Raw genomic sequence first — 22,200 nt, forward strand, 5'->3', positions numbered from 1 at the left:
AGCTTTGCCGCCTTTTGCTATGTCAATTAATCCTTACATTATGTAAGCATTCGTGAAAATATACAACAATGTAAGTAACATATTCGGATGCCGATATATTGGGAAAAATCGTTTTCCATAAGATAAAAAAAAACTTTGAAAACTATGGGATACGCCTCACGCTGTAAAATTTTCGAGCCAGTAAACGGTCGAAAAGAAGCTCGGAACACTTCACACGTGAAGACTTATTAAACTATGGACTTCATACAGGTAAGATCTTCAGTCAAAATCAAGTTTATATCAGTTTATGACCACAGTTGACCTAATAATGCAGAACATAACCTAAAATAGTATTATTATTTTCAGGATAATCCACTAAATCCTTCCTTTTTCCTTTAAATTCGCAGCACAATTGCGTAGAAGGTATTTTTGGTCGTAAATCTGCAACAATATTGAAAATTGGCGCTTTTTGCCTCCATTGGCAATATTTGTGTAGTGTACCAGTAGCGCCATCTGCGCTGAGCTTTGCGAAATATTTTTGCATAATTTGCGTATTTGTCCGTTCCGTTAGTTTTTTGTGTGTTTGCGTATTTTCTTAGATGTTGTAGATTTGTAACTTTTTGGTACAACGTTTATCTATTTATCTATTTAGAATTGACGTTACTCAAAATTCTTTATTCGACTTCGGATGATATAAGAAAGAAAGAATGAAAAGACGTTTACTTAGCACAAAAAGAAAACTTGACATACACCAGGCATGTAATAGTATAAAAATATTGTACTAAAATGGTCTTCGCTCAGCGTGATGTCGTGGTGTGAGCCACGACGCTGGTCTGCCGCGAATGCCATAAAATGAGACACAAAATAGAATACAGTTAAAATAATAAAACATTAGAAGCACAAGTGCAAAGTACGAGTAATTGTAACAATATAAAATGTTGGGTTGAAATTTTTTTCACAATGCTCCAATTTTAAGACTTTTAAGAATTTTAAGAATCCTCCAATTTAATCCAATTTAATTTGAATTTTAAGATGCTCCAATTTTAAGATTTTTAAGTTGTTAAAAATAGTATTAATAAAAATAATAATGTAATAATTTTAGTTTAATTTTGAAGGATCTAACATATATATAACTTATTGGCGGTCAAAAATTTATTTAAATATAAGCCCAGTTTAGACGAAAAAGCGGCGCAATACAAGTAACTTCACCGCAGTTTCTAATAAATAAAACCGTGATACATAAATTCAATAGAGGAAGAAGTGTACGAAATAAATACCCTTAAATGCCATCAGGCATTTTAATCCAAATCATCGAACTGTAGCAAAACATAGCTTTTTTTTTTGAAGATTAGTATATTTACACAGTATAAACAGAAAACGATTTTTTAACAAGCAAAATTTTTTGCCAATTCCATACCAAAGAATTGTAAAGATTGATTAATAAACACAGCGCCATGTCTAGGTGAAGTGACTCACCTCCTCAAACCACAGAATGGGGAACACGATGTCGGGGAAGTTGGCGACCTGTTTGATGTCCAGCACCTGCGACACCGCCAGGTTGATCTGCACGCGGGCGCGCGCGCGCATCGCCGTGCCCATCTCCTGTTAATCAATCGCGAAATCAAAACAAGCGTGACATCATTCAATATGCAATCAATAATCAACCGTGAAAGAAATCTGAAATCAACCAATCTCGAAATTTATCAGTATGAAATCAATCAAAATCTAATATCATTTATCATCTGTAACCTATTGATTTCTCTCATCCTCTCAAGGATCTAACATAAGACATGTTCATACATTTCAATAAGACAAGAAACAATATAGTATTAATACATAAATAAATAAATAAATAGGGACAAATGACACAGATTGAGTAAGCCCCAAAGTAAATTCGAAACTTGTGTTATGGGGGATACTAACTCAACGATACTATATTCTATAACATATACATATATAGATAAACATCCAAGACCCAGGTCAATCTGAAAAATACCATTTTTCATGTTGACCTGACCGGGATTCGAACCTGGGACCTCCACTGTAGCAGTCCGACATGATGACCATTAAGCCACGGAGGTCCTCGTTATAAATTAATAATATATTAATTGTATGTGATTAATGGACTGATCGCATTGTGTAATTATATTTTAAAATGGTTGTTATGACCTGTGATATATTTGCCGCCATTTCTTGTGAGTGATCAGTCTTCTATGGTTTGAAAACAGAGGAGAATAAACGCTGTTGAAATGTAAGTATACGTTTTATTTTTCAATTTATCTCTATTATAATGAACAATTGTTTATCATAACGCTTATTCATTACATAACACTCAATATTAGAACATTCAACCTAAGTATATTTCACTTCTGTAACGCGGGTATATTTGACAATTTCAAATATGCCTAACAAAGCTTTAAATTTGTTTGCCGCGTTCCCGGCTATCCTGCACTTGCGGGGCGACTAATGGACATGCAGTATAGGAAGCTGATAGGCTGCTGGCGGCCGGGTGTAAAATCACGGTGTTTTATCAACATTTTTTACGCTGACCCCAGACGGCCTAGCATGATATAGCACGTAACTAACATCAATTTGCTGTCTCATTGTCACGACCTCGGTGGCGCAGTGGTAAAGTGCTTGCCTCTGAACCGAGAGGTCCCGGGTTCGATCCTCGGTCGGGTCATGATGGAAAATGATCTTTTTCTGATTGGCCCGGGTCTCGGATGTTTATCTATATATGTATTTGTTATAAAATATAGTATCGTTGAGTTAGTATCCCATAACACAAGTCTCGAACTTACTTTGGGGCTAGCTCGATCTGTGTGATTTGTCCTAATATATTTATATATTTATTTATTTATTTTTCCCATATCGTGTACGCATCTTGTAAACAAAGACGTGAATTGTCGACGCAATGTCGTGCTACGGGATTTTATATATAATTGTGGATGGTAGGTTTCGCGGCGTCATAACCCTGAGCGTAGCCGGGAACTTGCGCAGATGAACGAATGAATGAACGAACGAACGAACGAATGAATGATTAAACGGACATTTATTGCCAAAAATTAAATGAATTCAGATGATGAGAGAGATAAAGTATAAAGGGAATGTTACCGGTTGAACGTCAATGTAGAGTCTGTGCTCGTCGGCAACGGGCGGGGAGATGCCCTCCACAGCCTCGCGCAGCTTCGGGTCCGCCAAGTAGAAGTGGGGGAACGACAACATTATGGGCGAGTCTGCGGATGAAATATAAATTGTATTTATTGTTATTTAAATACAACGGTACATGTGTATCCAATTATAGTAATTTATAAAAGCAAGAAAATAAAAATGCTTATAGCAATAGGAACATAAAAAAAAACATTATTGTATACAAATAACTCGACTCACATTCGTCATTCTCGCAAAACCACAAACAACTCCTGACAAGTTATAATTACCAAAGATTTTATGGGTACATTATCACAATTAATATAAAATTGTGGTTCGACTGACCGAGTCCTGTCTGAGATTTCGACGTTCCATATTGCTGAATTTGGTAACAATTTAAAATATTTATTTACCTAATTAAAAGTAAAATATATCACAAACCCATAATAAAATATGGCGATTTTTGAAATTTACCATTTAAAGTAACATTGAAATATCGTGTTTTGTTAAGTAACTACGTTAAGTAAATTAAGTATATTTTACACCGTTACAATTAAATAAGTATGTAAAAACTTAATAATTAATTTTTAACGCTGTAAAATATATGTATATATTTATTACTAAACTTACCATACTGACATATTGAGCAATCCATTAGGCATGTGGGACAAAAACAAAAATTTATTTTCTTCGTTGGCAATCCAAAATATCAATCAACCAATCATCTTGCCGTATTGACACAGAGATACATTAAACAATTGAATTTGCTGAAGGCGATCCGGTGTGTGGTAAAAGCATGTGTTATGCTCATAAATAAATCACTAATTCCCACAACAAATCAATCAGAAATCACTGTACCACACCACATCCGTCCGTTGCCCAGCAGCGTTGTCCAGCAGTCCGTTCGGTGCGCATGGCGACCCAAACACCTATTGAGCTCATCAATAAATCACTCACTCCATCAAAAAATAAATCAAAACTCACCATATTGACACAGGAACACGTTGAACAGTAAGGTCGGCGCGCATGGCCACCCAAACACCCATTGAGCTCACCAATAAATCACTCACTCCATCAAAAATAAATCAAAACTGACCATATTGACACAGGGACACATTGAACAGTAAGTTCGGCGACCCGAACACCTATTGAGCTTATCAATGAATCACTCACTTCATCAGCAAATCAATTCTGATTGATTTGCTGATGGAGTGAGTGATTCGTCAACTCACCGTATTGACACAGGGACACGTTGAACAATCCGTTCGGTGCGCAGGGCGGGCCGGCGGGACAGAAACATCTGTTGTGCTCGTCGTTGGCAAACACGTCTTCAGGGGGCGTGAACCTGAAGCCCTGGACTCCCGCCGCAGATTCCACGTCGTGCAGATACCTGGGGATGACAATTAATCAATTATTTTGAAATACATCGTAGATATAAAATATTAGGGAAAATCTACGTATGTAATTGAGTAGAGGTACGGAAAACGGAACGTACAGACCCAGAAGTGGGTAACAGCGGGTTGCAAATGATCATGATTAATTGAGTTAGTTCGAGAACGTTGGTGAATGAAAACTGCGCAACACGCGACCATGACATAGAGCTAGTAACAGACAGAGTGAGATATAAAAGATGAGATAAAAAATGAATTTGGCTTCACAATCACGACAGGAAAATAGATGTACTAGGTAAATAGAATCGGTGGCCACCTGTGGTGGCCACATTGTATTTTCTTAATAATAACTATAATTCTTTCTAAAAAAAAACATCTTAAAATACCGAATTTATCATGATATCTTATAATATTCGTCAAGAAATAAAATAAACTGTTAAAAATGCGATTGTGGCGCTAGTGTGCCCGTACGGCCATAATATGGTTCTTTTTGGATCATTTATGAAATTCTGTAAATAGGTAGGTGAAGGAAAGAAAATGCTTTTGAAATCATTCAAGCGCTTTCTTTCTTAACGTCCTACGACGACCGGTTTAAAATCTAACCAGGGTGTACATTCAATTGACCTTGCGACTCTAAGATACTTATACAGTTTTCCACATGTAAGTACGTCTTTGTTGAGAATCTTCATTATCTGCGGTTAGTCTTAATCAAAACACAGATGGTCTTGTCAATATATTCTCTGATACAATGGAAATGTTTACGTGGCGAGAACAATCGAGCATTTAAAAGTGACGTTTGTCCACGTGTCACACCGAAACCGGATCAAATAGATTCGAAGTGAGACTCAGCGAACTAATCACGTTGCGGTGTGGTTGTCGTTGCGTCACAATGGCGCGCTGTGATTGATTGCTGCGTCGAATCGAATCGACTCGATTCGAGCAAAGTCCGCACTACGCACACAGGATTGTTTCAGATTTTTGCGTGTTGTCCCATGTCCACTTTGCTGTCGCGAATTCAGAAGTGCTAAATAGTTTTTTTTTTCACGTTAAGTTACAACCAAGATTATTACTACCAAAGTCAAGGTTATATATTATACTTAGGGCTAATATTTTATTTATAGCCTGTATTATGTATCGCACTGTTGGGCAAAGGTCTCCCATTTCTTTTACTAAATATCTTTATTTTGATCTAAATAAGGGTTAATATAAATAAACTAATTACATTCATGTAGGATCAGTTTAAGTGATAAAAAAATTAAAATAAAATGTCCCGTTTGTCTGCAATTTAATCTTATTCAGAGACTATAATTCTGATTCCATTCGTGGCCTCAGAAATGTCCAGGAAACGATAAGCCTGGATCTGGAAACCCTAATTATTGAAACATCCTTTTTAATCGAACGTGATTAGTGTAAGGAAATACAAATTATAATTATCAATAAGCGAGCGAATTGGTCAGCCTTGGTTCGCAGTCGCGTGTTCTTTAAGCTGTTTTGTATGTATAAAACTTCATTTATAAATTATCTATGCAACAGTGACAACTGCATCAAAATCCGTTACGTGGTTTAAAAGAAGAAAGCTTAGAAGCAGACAGACGCGGGGCTTGCACGACAGACGCAGACGGGCGAATTTGTTTTAATACTGTAGTGATAATTTGTCTATGAAGCGCTATAACGTTCGTGCTGTTGCACGGCAACAATGCCTCATATTATTTTACTAGAGCTGCGGACAACATTTTGGCGTATCATATTCTTTTGAATAATGTAAATAGGTTATGATTTTCATCTTGTTTTTAGCATTCTATTTCGTTATGACCATTCATCATCATGACGCCTAATTAACGCGAAACATTTCACCGAATTGTACAGAGATTGCTGGTTTTTCATTGGGGTAAATAAGAAACTATCACGCAAACAACGTTCGCGTCGGCGGCACCTGTCCGAGTTCGGCGACAGTGTGTAGCAGGCATTACACGACGGTGTGAGTGCGTGACTCGCGTATTCCGCTAATCTGCTATAGTATTGTTCGATATCCTTTTGTTGAACATGATAACAATGTTCACGTATTTCTACGCAACAGGGCATTAAACTTGAGCGTTGCGTTTCCGATGCGATAATACGACAGAATACAAGGTACTATTTTTTCGACTTAGTACATAATTTAAATATATAAAAGTATTTTATTCCCCATAAAACATAAGTAAGTATGTCATGCACACTCAAATGGTTAAACCGGTGGTGGCGTCATAGGCCGAGAGCTTATTTGTGGTTGAGCTTCGCGATGGCTGACCCATGCGTCAACTCGTGAACGGGTGCTGCCGGTGGGAACTGGTCAACTCGATCTCTCATTAAATGTAATCTCATTAAACTATACTATCAATATAAAGAGGTAAGCGTTTTTTGAGTTTGTATGTTTGAGGCGGGTAATGTCTGAAACTACCGAACCGATTTCAAAAATTCTATCACCGTTAGAAAGATACATTATCCAAGATTGCTATAGGCTATATATTATCTCGAAATTCCCACGGGAGCGATACTCAGACATCTAGAACAAATAATGCTCACCTGAAGCGGTGGTGTCGGTTAAGACGCCGCCTGTGGATCCGAAGATCCAAGGTTCGAATCCTACTCGTGCCACATGAGTTTGTATACCAATCTGACTCATGTATAGTAGTTTTCATCGACCAAATTCAAATTCAAAATTCAATTTAGGATGATATACATCACTTATTAACGTCAAAAAATTACATAAACTATGTCTACTGCCGACTTCCAAAGCAACAAACTTCACCGCAGCCTCTTCTCCAAGGACGTCAATTAACAAATGTAGGTCTTATACCACCACTTGCTGCCGGTGAAGGGAAACATCGCGAGGAAACCTGCACACTTGTTGACAATTAACTTGCGTGTGAAATGGAGAAGGCAATGGCGAACCACTCCATTAATAATGCCAAGAAAGTTGTTGTGTGTGCTCCATTCCACGTAATGACCACGACCCTCAGCCACGAGGAACACGACTACGAATGAATTAATGCTCACCTAAGCGGTAAAACTCTGCACAAATCCTTATCATAGATCTTAAGCGTGTCGTTTCTGGTGATGTGCGGGGGGAAGATGGACCCGTCGGAGCCGGCAATGCTGTTGCACTCCTCAGACCCCCAGTGCCCCAAGTTGTCCTTCATGTTGTACTTCTCGACGATGCCGTATTTTGTGATGTCGTTGGCGCCAGTGAACATCGTGACCACGTCTGGCGCTGTGCCGTTTTTCTGTAATGGACGTTATTGTGTTCAAATTCAAAATTCTTTATTCAATTTAGGATGATATACATTTATTTATGTATAAGACTTTATTGTTCCAAGTAAAAACATACTTATAAACAAATGGCGAACTTAATGCTATAAGCATTCTCTCCCGGCTAACCATTAGGAGAAACAGAGAAAAGTTGTGCGGCGCAAAAATATCTTAAACACAAACAAGAACTACCACATACTAAAATACAATAATAACTACATATATAAAATATAAATATAAATAGCAAAGCATATATACATAAGACTACATATATATTAATATATGAATACATACAAACTAAAATAATAAAAATTATGTCCAAGAAATACAGATAAAAGCTAAACAGAAAAGAGAAAATCAGGAGGAAAAGGAGTCCAAAAGATGAGCATGAACTCTTTTCTTGAAAGAAAATTTAATACATCACTTATTGACGTCAAAAAAATTACTTAAACTAAGTCTACCGCCGGCTTCCAAAGCGCAGGTGAAGAAGAAGCGGCGCAACAAACTTCACCGCGGCCTTTTCTCCAAAGACGTCAATTAACAAATGTAGGTCTTATGTAACCGCTTATATTAATAAAAAAATAGTTCTGTGATTATGGTTGGAGTAGTTTTTCTTTGTGTTGTCCCTCTCTCACTTTTCAGTATTTGACATTGGAAGAACGAGATAATACAAAGAATATCTATTCCGAGGCTAATCAGAGGGTAAGGTTAGTGTCTAACGTATTTTAGTAGAAGTAGGATTTTTTATTTTTTAAGGGTTCCGTAGGCTCAAAAGGTAAAAATGGAACCCTTATAGGATAACTATGTTGTGCGTCTGTCAAGGCAATACTATCCATGCAGGTCGATGGTCCCTTGAAGCTGTGAAAATCGCGATCAAAATACACGATTACTAGCTGCGCCCCGGGGCTTCGCTCCCGTGGGAATTTCGGGATAAAAGTACCCCATGTGTTATTCCAGGTTATTTTCTACCCGTATACCAAATTTCATAACAATCGGTCCAGTAGATAATGCGTGAAGAGGTAACTTACTTTCGCATTTATAATAATAGTTGCTATTGAGATTTATGTTGAAAATTTTATAATTTTACAGGTAACTCAAAAACCTACAGAGTACCTACTTCCCGTTGATCTAGAATCATGAAATTTGGCATGAAGTCAGCATTAACTATGTAGATAGCGGGAAAAATCCGAAATCATGTAATTTCTAGTTCTTTTAATAAAAAATAAAATAAATTGGATGAAAATCTGTAATAATAGATAAGCTAGCACCAAAGTAAGTTCGAGACTTGTGTTATGGGATACTAACTCAACGATACTATATTCTATAATATATACATAATATAGATAAACATCCAAGACCCGGGCCAATCAGAAAAAGATCATGTTCCGTCATGACCCGACAGATATTGAACGATTCAGAGGCAAGAACTTTACCACTGTGCCACCGAGGTGGTGATAATGCAAATTTCTCAATAACAAATTGAACTCACCCCGTAAAACAGGCCAAACTCCTCATAAGGCAGCTTCTGTTCCTTCGGGACCACGTCCTTGGCCAACTTCAGTAGTGGGTCCTCATATCCCCAGAGCAGTTGGCCCACAGAGACCTCCACGAATGGCTTTATCTTCAAGATATCCATGATGGATGCCATGGCCAGTCGGAGAAATCGCGCCGCGTGTTTCGACTGCGAAGTGGCGCTCTGTAACAAGATATTAATTTATCAACTTAAGTTTCGCGGTCCGCGGCTTCATCAGCGTTTTGTGCGTTCGCTCATAATTTTATTTTATTTTATTATTGTCAATATCGCGGACTTCCTTATCGCGACATCGCGCAATACTAGATTTTAAGTTAGACCATCCTCTATACCTACCTAACTAACTGTGAAAGCCGCATCAAATTCGCGTGATGCGCGAACAAACATAGGTACAGTCAAACAAAAATTCTAAAAAAAAAAAAATATTTTTGGATTCAGTTAGTTCCAAAAATATGTCGATGTAGTGTTTTTGTTTTTTGCTTCCGACTGTAAATCTTAAATTTTTTTTACCCGAGCGAAGCCTGGACGTACTGTTAGTAACAAATAAAGATAACTTAAAGTTACTCTTTAAAACTATGTACTTTTTGGTATTTTATTATGACATCATCATCATAAACAGCTATTTAAACGTCCCACTCTGGGGCAGTGGCCTTCCTTACGGATGGATGGGCTGCGACCCAGCTCACTAGAATAGGACCATTCTATACGCCTCCACGGGAGGACCCGTGCGAAGCGACTAAGGGACACATGTAGCCTGGGCAACTGATAGGCAACAATAGCATTCTTGAGTTGACATCAGGCAGAGGGCCGGTCGTAAAATCACAGCCGAATCTTCCAAAATTGAAGGTTATTTTTTGACGCTGAACCCAGTGATGCAGATATGACTGAATGCAACGGACAACACGCGAGGATGGGATAAAAATATAATTAAATTAAAAAATAATCTTGCACATTTTATAGAATAAAAGATTCCCCACAATCACACTAAAGTGTGATGGCAGGATACAAAAACACGGGATAAAAAGCCTTGACAGCTATTTGACAACAGCATTGGTATGTTCGGAACGTCAAATAGTCTAGATGAAATCCTTGAGCGAAACCATAGCGCGTTTTAATTTCCTTCAGCGCCATCTAGTGACACCTTTCAAAAGTTTTCTATGTAAACGGATTTTTATCGATTTTTTTACTTTAAGCTAAAATATGTTTCATTCCTAATTTCCTATTGAACTTTACAGTATTTAACATTGATAGAATGAGATAAATTATAGCTTTAAGTCCTTCGCTAGGAGCACACTAGCGCCACCATCAAATTTTCCTAATAGTTCTTAGCGAAAAATAAGAAATTATCTTGAAAAATTACAGATAAATAATTTGATTAGAAAGTATTACAGTTTTCCATAACACAATGCAGCTTAGTCATGTAGTAAAGATTGGTTGATAAACACCCAGTATTGCCAGCCGGCAGGAGTAAGCGCCCTCATTTCGAAAATAATAATAATGAGATTAAAACTGAAAATGAGCGAGAATTGAACCCATACCCTCTGTCTATCCTGGACAGCATTCCATTTTATTCTCTTCATTTAAGAGACTATATAGTCTCGCGCATACGCGCGAGTTCCACTCGCACCGAGTCAGATTTTTTTACGTTGTGTTTTAATTAATTCATTCTAACACAAGATTTACATATACAAGTTCCTTGTTTACCTCTGAACTGGAAAAAATGTGTATTATTAACAGGTTGACTTTTGAACTGGTGATGTGACAAATTGGACATGTTTGTATGGTGTGTGACACGTGTGACACACTCCATCGTCGGAGGTAAATATTATTCAATTAATTGTCTGCGTAAATACCACTTAATATTATAAATGCGTAAATCTGCCTGTCTCTTTGTCTGTGCCAATTTCAAAACTAAACCGCTGGACCGATTTTAATGAAATTTGGCATGCATATAGTTAAAGAGCCCCGTTCAAACATAGGCTACTGTTTTTGAATAATATCTATAACGCGGGGTGAATTTGTATGAAAAATCATGTGTCACTTTCACTCGGAACATCACGCGGGCGACGATTCTGCCAGAAAAACTGAGCATTATTAATTATAATGCATTGTTTTGTGTAGTGTAATGCTGTAAGCTGTTTTGCACACCTTATCTATACTATTATTATAAAGAGGTAAACGTTTGTACGTTTCATCATCTCAGAAACTACCCAACAGATTTCAAAAATTCTTGTACACTATCCAAGTTTGCTATATAGATTATATACATCTCAAAATTCCCACGGGAGCGAAGCCCCGGACAACATATACAATAACAATAAAAAATTGGATTGAGGTGATTTTCAGCGTGGAGATACTCGAGAGAATTGAGTGACATGCTATTTTTCCGGGTGCAGCCGCGGACAACATCTAATAAGGTGATTAGCCGCGGATTCACCGTTTACAGAAGTCATAAGGAAGCGATATCCGAAGGTCGATGAGGTCAATAACCATGATCTTCACTATAATTTATCATGTATATATGTTGACGAAACAACAGTCGACCTATTCTAGTCATACTACAATCAAATCAAATCATTTATTCAGAAATTAGACTTTCGCAGGCACTGTTTCACGACAAATTTTATAATGAAAAGTAATTTCTAACAAGTTACTTGCATTTTTGAACGACCGCTGGTGAGAAGAAATGCCCAGAAAAACTCGTTCGAACAGTGTTGGTCCCTAACAAATTCAAAATTTTTTTCTCAATCACTTATTGACGTAAAAAAAAATACTTAAACTAAGTCTACAGCAGCCTTTACTCCAAAGACGTCAATTAACAAATGTAGGTCTTATACAGTTATTCACAATATGACCACATTAGATGATTACACGCATGGTCAAATACGACTTATTTTTGCATGAACCACCAAGCCACATGGTATCATAGTATTAGGATTTGAACTATGCTTTTAAAAAACTCATAACACAGCTTATCAAAGGTCGCATCATATAGGTATATAATGTTTATTTTCTTGTCCTTATGCTAAATACTTAACTACAACAAAACAAAGACGGAGCGACGACATCGGACGATCAATACGATCATAATACGCTCAATTTAGGACAATAGGGCATATTACGCAAAGCTCAGCGCAGATAGCGCTACTGGTACAACTAAGGTACACAAACATTGCCAATGGAGGCAAAATGCCCCAATTTTCAATAATTTTGCAGATTTACGACCAAAAATACCTTCTGCGCAATCGTGGCGTGTGTTTAAAAGAAAAAGGAAGGATTTAGTGGATTATCCTGAAAATAATTTATATATATATATATATATATATATTTATATATATATTTATATTTTTATCCTATTTTAGGTTATGTTCTGCTTTATTTGGTCAACTGTAATTGTAAATAAACTTGATTTTAACTTACCTTACCTGTATGAAGTCCATATTTTAATAAGTCTTCACGTGTGAAGTGTTCCGAGCTTCTTTTCAACTATTTACTGACTCAAAATTTTACAGCGTGCGGCGTATCCTATAGTTTTCGAAGTTTTATTATCTTATGGAAAACGATTTATTCCAATATACCTATCCACCCGAATATGCTACAATGTTGTATATTTTCACAAACGAATGCTTACATAATGAAAGGATTAATAAAGTACTGTAAAATAAACGTTTTAATCGACATAGCAAAAGGCGGCAAAGCTTTTGTGTACCTAACATACAGTGCTGTACTCTGGCGGGATAAATGTGCAGTAATACTCCCAATATACATCAGTTAACCATTACCATTTTAGGCACCCATTACCCAGTTACCCATTTTAGGCACTCAAAGTTTATACATATATATAGTTATTATAAATATATATACTTAGTTATTATAAATGTTTATATTACACAAATGTTTGCCGGAATAAAAACAAAAACGGCATTTTGCCGTCAATTACTTTAAGTCTAGTGTCGACTTCCAAAGCGCAGGTGAAGAAGAAGCGGCGCAACAAACCTCACCGCAGCCTTTTCTCCAAATATAACAAAATGTGTCTCATAAAATATTAGCGGCCCGTCCCGGCTTCGCTCGTGTTGATACATAATGATCGCTCAGTCTATGTTTTTTCTCACGACTTATGCTAAATCGTCATCAGTCATTGGTGGCATCACGTGTGACTCATCGGTCAATACAAACACATAACCTTGTAAAAACCACATATAAAATATAATGAAACATATCCACAAAGTTACTTTATGTGGTTACTTGAATATTTTTTTTATAATCATTACATGTATAAAATGTGTGCCGGCCGCGTCTGTCTGTTTCCAAGCATACTTATTTTATGGTTACACTATATGTATAAATATTATATTTTTTTAATATTTAATAAAGAAATTTGCTAAAATCTGAAGGTGGCGCTAGTGTGCCGATGTCGTCTTAAATCACGCAACGGAATTTCCTCAGAAACACGTATATGCATCATGTTAATAATTTATCAAGTTTAACGCATATTCATTTTACGGAAAAGTACACAGATTGACTTAGTACCAAAGTGAGTTCGAGACTTTTGTGTTATGGGACACTAACTCAACGATACTATATTTTATAACATATACTTTTATAAATAAACATCCAAGACCCGGGTCAATACGAAAACGATATTTTTCCATCTTGACCTGACCGGGAATCGAACCAGGATCCTTCAGTTTAGTAGTCCGACCTGATGGCATACCTACAGAAGAGGAGCTGTATTATCAAACTTATATATTTATTACAATAAAAAGTTTCTGTAGGATATATAAAGAGATTCTGTACTTTGCTTGCGTGCCGTCTTATATTTGTCACATTAAAATACAATCAACTTTTACGGAACGATTCCAATGCAACTCAGTTCAATTTAGGAACTTAAAATGAATCGCATTCATACAAAAAAATAAGTCGATCGCACGAATTTGCGATGCAGTTCAGTTTAGGTCGTAAAGTGTAAATCGCGTTAAGAGTAAGTAATGATAATGTCGAACCAATAATTGGGCATCGTATCCCTATTCATTAATACGACGTCGGTGACGCAGTGGTAACGTGCTTGCCTCTGAACCGAGAGGTCCAGGGTTCGATCCCCGGTCGGTCATGATGGAAAATGATCTTTTTCTGATTGGCCCGGATCTTGAATGTTTATCTATATGTGTATTTGTTATAAAATATAGTATCGTTGAGTTAGTATCCCATAACACAAGTCTCGAACTTACTTTGGGGCTAGCTCAATCTGTGTGATTTGTCCTAATATATTTATTTTATTTTATAATGATAAGATGAATCGCATTCATACTAAAAATTAAGTCGATGGCACGAATTTGCGATGCAGTTCAGTTTAAGTCGTAATGTCGAACGAATAGTTGGACATCGTATCCCCTATTCGTCAATATGATGCAGACCTATAATGATAAGTTTAATAATATAGATATTTTTACATGCAGTTCATCAAAATTTAAAAAAATGGTATTTGGGACTTCGTAAGTAGATATTTTTTTGTGTTTCGTTTCTTCCTTTGTTATAATTACCTAGTTTGTAGAATGCTTTTTGATGAAGACTCAATATTTTTGTTATTTTTTATTGTCTATGATTAAATTAGCAGCCACATTATAATTATCACTTTGTGAAGAACGCTGTGGGCAACAGTTTGGAATAGTTTTATTTTGTGTTGCTGTTTGATATTCCCAATAAATGAAATAATAAATAAATTAAAAGAAAAAAGTAAAAAAAAACGGCTTTTATATAACTATTTAGCATTAAAAATAACTATTCCGCCATCTTGGATGGTCCGCCATATTGAATTTAGAATGGCGTCACACATGTATACAAAATTTCAGCTCAATCGGTTGAAGATATCTGCTTCAAAATTGAGTAGCAAGATTCCACCCGAACAAACAAACAAACATACATACTTTGCAAGTTAAATACACGCTTTTAAAATAATCATTGTAAGCTCCCAGGTCGGTAATTTTATTAATAAATATACTGATATCTTACAGTTTCCTTATAAAATTTACTAGCCCTGACTTTAGTGCTGTACAGGAAGACTGGCTCGTACAAAGCATAAGGCCCTTCCTACCTTGGGTAGGGCAAGGTCGTCAGGTTATCAGCATAGCCTTGGTTAACAAAATGTTTTCGACTTTTTGACGGTGTGAGGTCGTTCACCACAATCATACTTATTAATGTTGGACATAATGAAACGCAACCAATAGTCACTTTTATTGCAAATAATATCTATTTCCATCTGTCACTCTGTTTTAGCGTTGCATGACAGCCGACCAACACTGTTCAAATGAGTTCCTTTCGGAACTTCTTCTGAGCAGTGGTCGTTCCGAAATGCGAGCGCTACTTATAGGTACAATATAGAATTTGACGTGAGAAAGTGCCTGTGAAGGTCTAATTTCTGAATGTTTTGATTTGCGTTCGTTTTGCCGCCAATAAAATATATAAGTTGTCCGAAAATAGCTACCTATATTTATGTTATCACAATATTCCTTCGATTACTATAAAATACTTATACATAGCAGTTTACACATAGATAGGTATTTGTGGTATATTAAAGATAGATAAATAGAAGACCTCTTCATTGCACCATTTAAAAAAAAATATCTTACTAATATTATAAACGCAAAAGTTTGCAAGAATGTATGTGTGTTTGTTATTATTTCACGGCAAAATCTACGGGACAGATTGTTATGAAATTTGGTACACGGGTAGAATGTAACCTGGATTAGCAGCAGGGCGCAGTTAGCAAGCTAGAATTAACTATAGGTGTTCAAACAAAAATTAGCGCTTATGCGGATTTATTGCAAAAGTGATATCTTCAGACCAACCAGTCAGTCCCATATAAAAACCCCCCATAATTGTTTACCTTTAATAACTCCTATGTACATACAGACACAGCCCAAACCCCCATAATTGTTTATCTCTAATAACTCCTATGTACATACAGACACAGCCCACTTACCGTTTTATTATATGCATAAATATATAGGTGTATAAATAGACAAGTTATTTACAGAGTCGCCGAAAAATTAACATTAATCTAAAATGGTTAATAACGGAAACTTTATCGACTTGTTTCATTTTAATTTTAAATGTTCGAATAAGCTAATTAAAACACAGAAAAAACGTGATCTTGTCCATATAATAATATACACTATCATGTCTTTGAGAGTCATCAGTTTGTGCACCAATCTGACTCATGTATAGTAGTTTCCATCGACCACCACTTGCTTCCGGCGAAGGAAAACATCGTGAGGAATCCTGTACACTGGTTGATTATTAACTTGCGTGTGAAATAGAGAAAGCAATGGCAAACCACTCCATGAATAATGCCAATAGAGTTGTGTTTCATTCCATGTAATGCCCACGACCCTCAGTATAATAATTACTAATTAATTAATTAATTTATTTAGGATGGTGTACACTACTTGTTGACGTCAAAAATTTACTTAAAACTAGGCGCAACAAAGTTAACCACAACTTTTTCTCGTGCGACGTCAATGTATGTATGATATAATACACCGCTAGCCGAGTGCGTAGGCGCAGTGACGCGGCGCTTTGGGTTCGATTCCGAATGTCAAACCGTTATTTGTCTCGCAGGTCAATGGACCAGCACCCACTACCACCTACCTATCAACTATTTTAATTGCGCGATTTGTTTTTACGCTTTCACGAATTTACATTTATTTAATTAGTTATTTATTTAACAATTGTAGGAAGTAGGGAAATACTGCCATTTTTCCATTGAAAATTTCTCTCTGGCACTAGATTTCAATAGAAAATAGGTGGTTCTCAGAGCGTTTCGAACGCTGCGGCCGCGCTGTCATTACGATCAGTCAATTTTCTTGAGGAAGGAATCATTTCCAAAATCAATCATTCATAAAATTGACATTACGACACTAATGATTTTAAAGTTTAGATGTTAAAACTATTGTCTTTGGGCGTTTTTACTATTAAATATCGAACGTCGCGAGTTTATGATAAGAGAATCAGCGAACCAATCACATTGCAGTATTTTGACGCGGCGACAACCACAGCGCAATATGATTGGTCGGCTGCGTCTCACTTGGAAAACTTTCGACGGTCGATATCGTACTAGACTACTGCCTCAGATTACAAGACATTTGCACTGACAAATAATCGACGCTTGAAAACCCACAGTGCATTTTAGAACAGTTATAATGGCCGTTATGCTGCAATGATCTGTTCCGAGTCGCGGCTTTCTATTAGGGCTGGTAGGATATGGTATCTAAGTAGTATATTTTAATTAATAAATGAATAAATAAATAAATATATATGGACGAATTATACAGGTTGATTTAGCCCCAAAGTAAGTTCGAGACTTGTGTTATGGGATACCAACTCAACGATACTATATTTTATAACAAATACATATATAGATAAACATCCAAGACCCAGGCCAATCAGAAAAAGATCATTTTCCATCATGACCCGACCGGGGATCGAACCCGGGACCTCTCGGTTCAGTGGCAAGAACCTTACCACTGCGCCACCGAGGTCGTAATATTTAAACATCCTACTCATTTTATGTTTCTTCTGCATTTATACACTTCTTCATAGTCGTATTCCTCATGGCTGAGGGTCGTGGTCATTACGTGGAATTAAACACACACAACAACTTTCTTGGCATTATTAATAATAATTATAATAAATGAACTTTATTGCCCATAAACACATTAGGTACACTAAGAACAGAGATTAGGTACATATGGAGCAAAGGCGGACTTACCGGGCGGACTTAGGCTTGGGGGGGCGCAGCAACCGGCAAATACAATGCACATTATGATAAATATACATATATTTACGTACATAAATAGATACATAAACAAATAAATACAATATAACTAAACATACATAGACAAACACTTATACAAACAGAAATATGAAGATTTGAACAAATGAACAATACAATAATACTTTATGATGAAATAAATAATTAATCAACATGAAAGACAATACTCCTTGAGACGTTTTTGAAGGTGTCTAAAGTTAATGGAGGGGTTTGCCACTTCTCAATGGCATACTGTAATGACCACGAGACCCTCAGCCGTGAAGAAATACCACTATGAAGAATACTATTTCGTGAATACAATAATGAATGTTGGAAATGGAGATTTTTTTAATTGGCTATTTGATTGGGTGCAAATGTACTGACTCTATATATACGTCTGTACATACATGTACATACATTTGCTTATGCATTGTGGAGATTGACAATGCAGGTAAACCAAAAAGCGGCACTAACGGCATATCATGATTATGTAAACTCCAATATTAAATATGGAATTCCAATATGGGGAAATTCCGTCGATATAAACAGGGTGTTTTTAGCGCAGAAACAGTGTGTACGTGCAATATGCGGAGTCCCACCACGGCCATCATGCAGAACATTGTTCCCAAAATTAAACATCTTAACTGTGCCATGTACTCACATATATGAATGTTGTGTTTTTGTAAAGACTCACATATATTTATTTAAATTAAGAGTCTCTAATCGCGCGCTTAGACCTAGGCTTGCCAATAAATTTGTGTTCCCTTTCATAAGGACCAAATACTCGCAAAATAATTGCCACTGTAGCTGCATAAAGTTTTTTAACAAGCTACCCGAAGATATAAAAAAAAACTAGAACTAAAATCGTTTAAGACTAGACTTTATACATTATTAAAGGAAAAAATGCTTTTACAGTGTTCAGGAATTTTTAAATTGTAGATTGACATGAATGACAATGAATTTAAATGTAACAATAGATATTAATGTAATTTAATGAATTTTTGTATGCCTATATAGGCTGAATGCATGGAACTAATGACAACCACAACCCAACACAATTTGTATCCATTCAATGCAAATAAATACTTTCTTTCTTTCTTACATATAGTCTCTTTGTATAGAAATATTAAATATATTACGGATAGTTTTGGGGGACTAAGAAGTAAAATATATATTTTTTAAATTTTTCTTTGCACGTTGTTACGCGCATCACGCAAATTGTACTAGATCGAACTTAATGCGATTTTCACAGTTGTATAGCGGATGGTCTAACTTAAAAACTGGTATAATGGTAGGTCGTCAACCCTATCACTGGTATAGTATAGTTATGCCCCGCGTCTCCGCTCGACTGAGCATCATAGGATGTGGGTGAGACCGCGTTTATGATTACATACAATACAATATTAATTGTTTTAACCTCCAATAGTTTAAGTATACTAAAATACACATGGTAAGCCCTGCTGTCATGATAGGGACCAACACTGTTTGAATGAGTTTCTTTCGGTATTTCTTCTCAGCTGTGGTCGTTCCGAAGTACCAGTCGTTAGTATGTAGCTTTGGTAAATATAATTTTACTAGCTTTTGCCCGCGATAATTTTCCGAGATTAAAGGTACCATATGTCCTTCTCCACACTTCAAACTACATGTATGCAAATTTTCAAGAAGATTGGCTGAGTAGATAAAGAGCCAGGACAAACAAACCAATCTTACTTTCGCATTTATAACATTAGTTAGGATTTAGAATGTGACGTAAAAAGTGCCCGTGAAGGTTTAATTTCTGAATAAAATAATTCGTTTTTTTTTTTAATTTTATTTTGCACGTTTTCTCGGTTGCTTCCCGGCAATAAAGAAAGAAGAACATATTTATTTCGTACATGCATATAGTGCATATGTACCCACTTTTCAACACATGGCCCGCTGCGGTTTCCACACCTGATGACCTGACTCGAATGGCCACTGGCCATATCGTCACAATCGATACTAATGACACATCGTAATATACTTTCTTATTTTCTTGTGGACTTTCATCGTTCTTACTGCTTAGTTATTATATCAATAGGTAGGTAGGTATCCTTATTTTCAAACAAGTTATTTACAAAAATGCAATTTTTGCCACAAGCTTTTATAAGACCTATATTTGTTAATTGACGTTCTTGGAGAAAAGGCTGCGGTGAAGTTTGTTGCGCCGCTTTTTTTTCACCTGCGCTTTGGAAGCCGGCAGTAGACTTAGTTTAAGTAATTTTTGACGTCAATAAGTGATGTATATCATCCTAAATTGAATAAAGAATTTTGAATTTGAATTTGAATTTGTCGTCAAAGAGATCTTGTGGCATTTAAGGCCTGACGAAAAACCCATGTAGCACGGACATGGGTTTTTCGTCAGGCGTAACCGTTGAGGAGTTCCCTCGTCGGGAGCCGATACTGGGCGCACCATCAGGTCATGCTTATCATAATTATACATTGTCATGGAAACTGAAGCGACGTGGACAATTTCAACTCTGTAGGTCAACTGGAATTAGAAGTCTATCTTGCAAGATTTGATTACAGACAGACAAGCAAACATCATGGTACAGGTGAAAACAAATGTATGTAAAAGACGAGCGAGTCTGCCTCCGTTTCAATTTATCAGGTATCATGAAACGTCCAAGGAATTATGGTTAATATAAATAGCTAGCAATATATTGTAGTCATATGTGTAGTATTGTTGTATTTTATATGTCATACTCGCCCGTGATTTGTTGAAAACCAGAGTCAAAGGCGCCCTATGTCCTTCTCCATACTTCAAACTATATGTATGAGAAATTTCAAGAAGATTAGTTGAGTAGACAAATCGTGAAGAGGTAACAAACTTTTTTTCGTCATTAAAAAATAATTAAGCATTAATTTGATTTTTAGAATTGAACTGATAAAGATGTGATATAATTTATTAGTTGAATCACGCATTTTGCCCTGGTGTTACTAATAGATTCACTACGACTGATCTCGTAGCTAAGGTTCGATGCCCAGCAAAAACTCGTTCGAGTAATATAAACATGGCCGTTTCGCATGACAGGAGGACTTATTTACATCCTAATAGGATTTCTAGTGTTTGAGGTGATACAAAACTGTATACTGGCCCACCATCACATGTTTACCAATGTTTTTTTGTTTATCAGCTAAAACTAAAGGAATTTAATGCAAATTATTATAGTTTTTCATTACACAATGTAGTCGCAGTCCACTATGAAGAATTTAGTGGCCGCACATTGCAGAGTGCGTTAGTGTGACGGTAAATAGTAGATACGGCCTCAAAACAGCTCTTCTTCTATGCTATGCTAATGTTGGTGGAGTATTCGTCATATTAAAAAACTTACGGTGATAAATTCTCGTGTAAAAGTTGTTATTAGTGTGGTCTATAAAAATATCGGATACCAAGTCACCGTGAAGATTCTGGCGGCGTCCGCGTCTGACGTGTGATCACACTTTCTTTTGTTTCGAGCGAGATTTATCGAATGCGGATCTAGTTACATTATTGTTTTAGACTCTAGCAGAGATATTTACGCGAGCGGAGCCGCTGTCACTACAAACAAAATTGATCAATAAAAAAATGACACATGATTATCGTGTTTCATTATGTGAATACGTTTATAAATATATTTTATTTTATACACAGGTAAATACCCTAAAATCCTTTACTTCTTAAGATATATTATACGCTCGTAAATATATTAAGAGTGCACCGAGCGCCACCATCACATTTTTATCAATTTACTTTAAATAAAAGCAAATTTAAAAAATCTAGCTTGGACGAATTATGCCACACTATATAAAGGAATTAATTAAAAGGCAATATATTTTTCTATTGTACAATATATAGTCACAATTTACTGAACGACTTTAGTGGCCGACGTTTTCCGTTTAGTGGATTGTGACAAGAATATAAGACTACAATACTATTTGATGCAGTCTTTTATTTAGGGAAGCATATTTCTGAGCCAGACATTTAAAGTTTGCTTCTGTTTAAAAATAAATCGATAACAACTTGATGGTGGCGCTAGTGTGCTCTCGTTGCA

At 36.3% G+C, this 22,200-nt stretch overlaps 1 protein-coding gene across 2 annotated transcripts in view; it reads right to left on the reverse strand.

The window, feature by feature from the left end:
* The window catches only part of emp (epithelial membrane protein), an 85,589-nt gene that overhangs the window by 5,374 nt on the left and 58,015 nt on the right, over positions 1–22,200 (reverse strand). For both annotated transcript variants that reach the window (XM_053766196.1, XM_053766197.2), the window contains 5 exons: positions 9,298–9,504; positions 7,557–7,783; positions 4,362–4,519; positions 3,094–3,215; positions 1,456–1,581 (listed from right to left, as the gene is read on the reverse strand). In XM_053766196.1, the coding sequence (XP_053622171.1) occupies positions 1,456–1,581; positions 3,094–3,215; positions 4,362–4,519; positions 7,557–7,783; positions 9,298–9,504 (840 nt within the window). The remainder of the gene's footprint in view (positions 1–1,455; positions 1,582–3,093; positions 3,216–4,361; positions 4,520–7,556; positions 7,784–9,297; positions 9,505–22,200) is intronic.

The sequence above is a fragment of the Plodia interpunctella genome, chromosome 28 (assembly GCF_027563975.2).
Source record: "Plodia interpunctella isolate USDA-ARS_2022_Savannah chromosome 28, ilPloInte3.2, whole genome shotgun sequence".
Taxonomy (NCBI): domain Eukaryota; kingdom Metazoa; phylum Arthropoda; class Insecta; order Lepidoptera; family Pyralidae; genus Plodia; species Plodia interpunctella.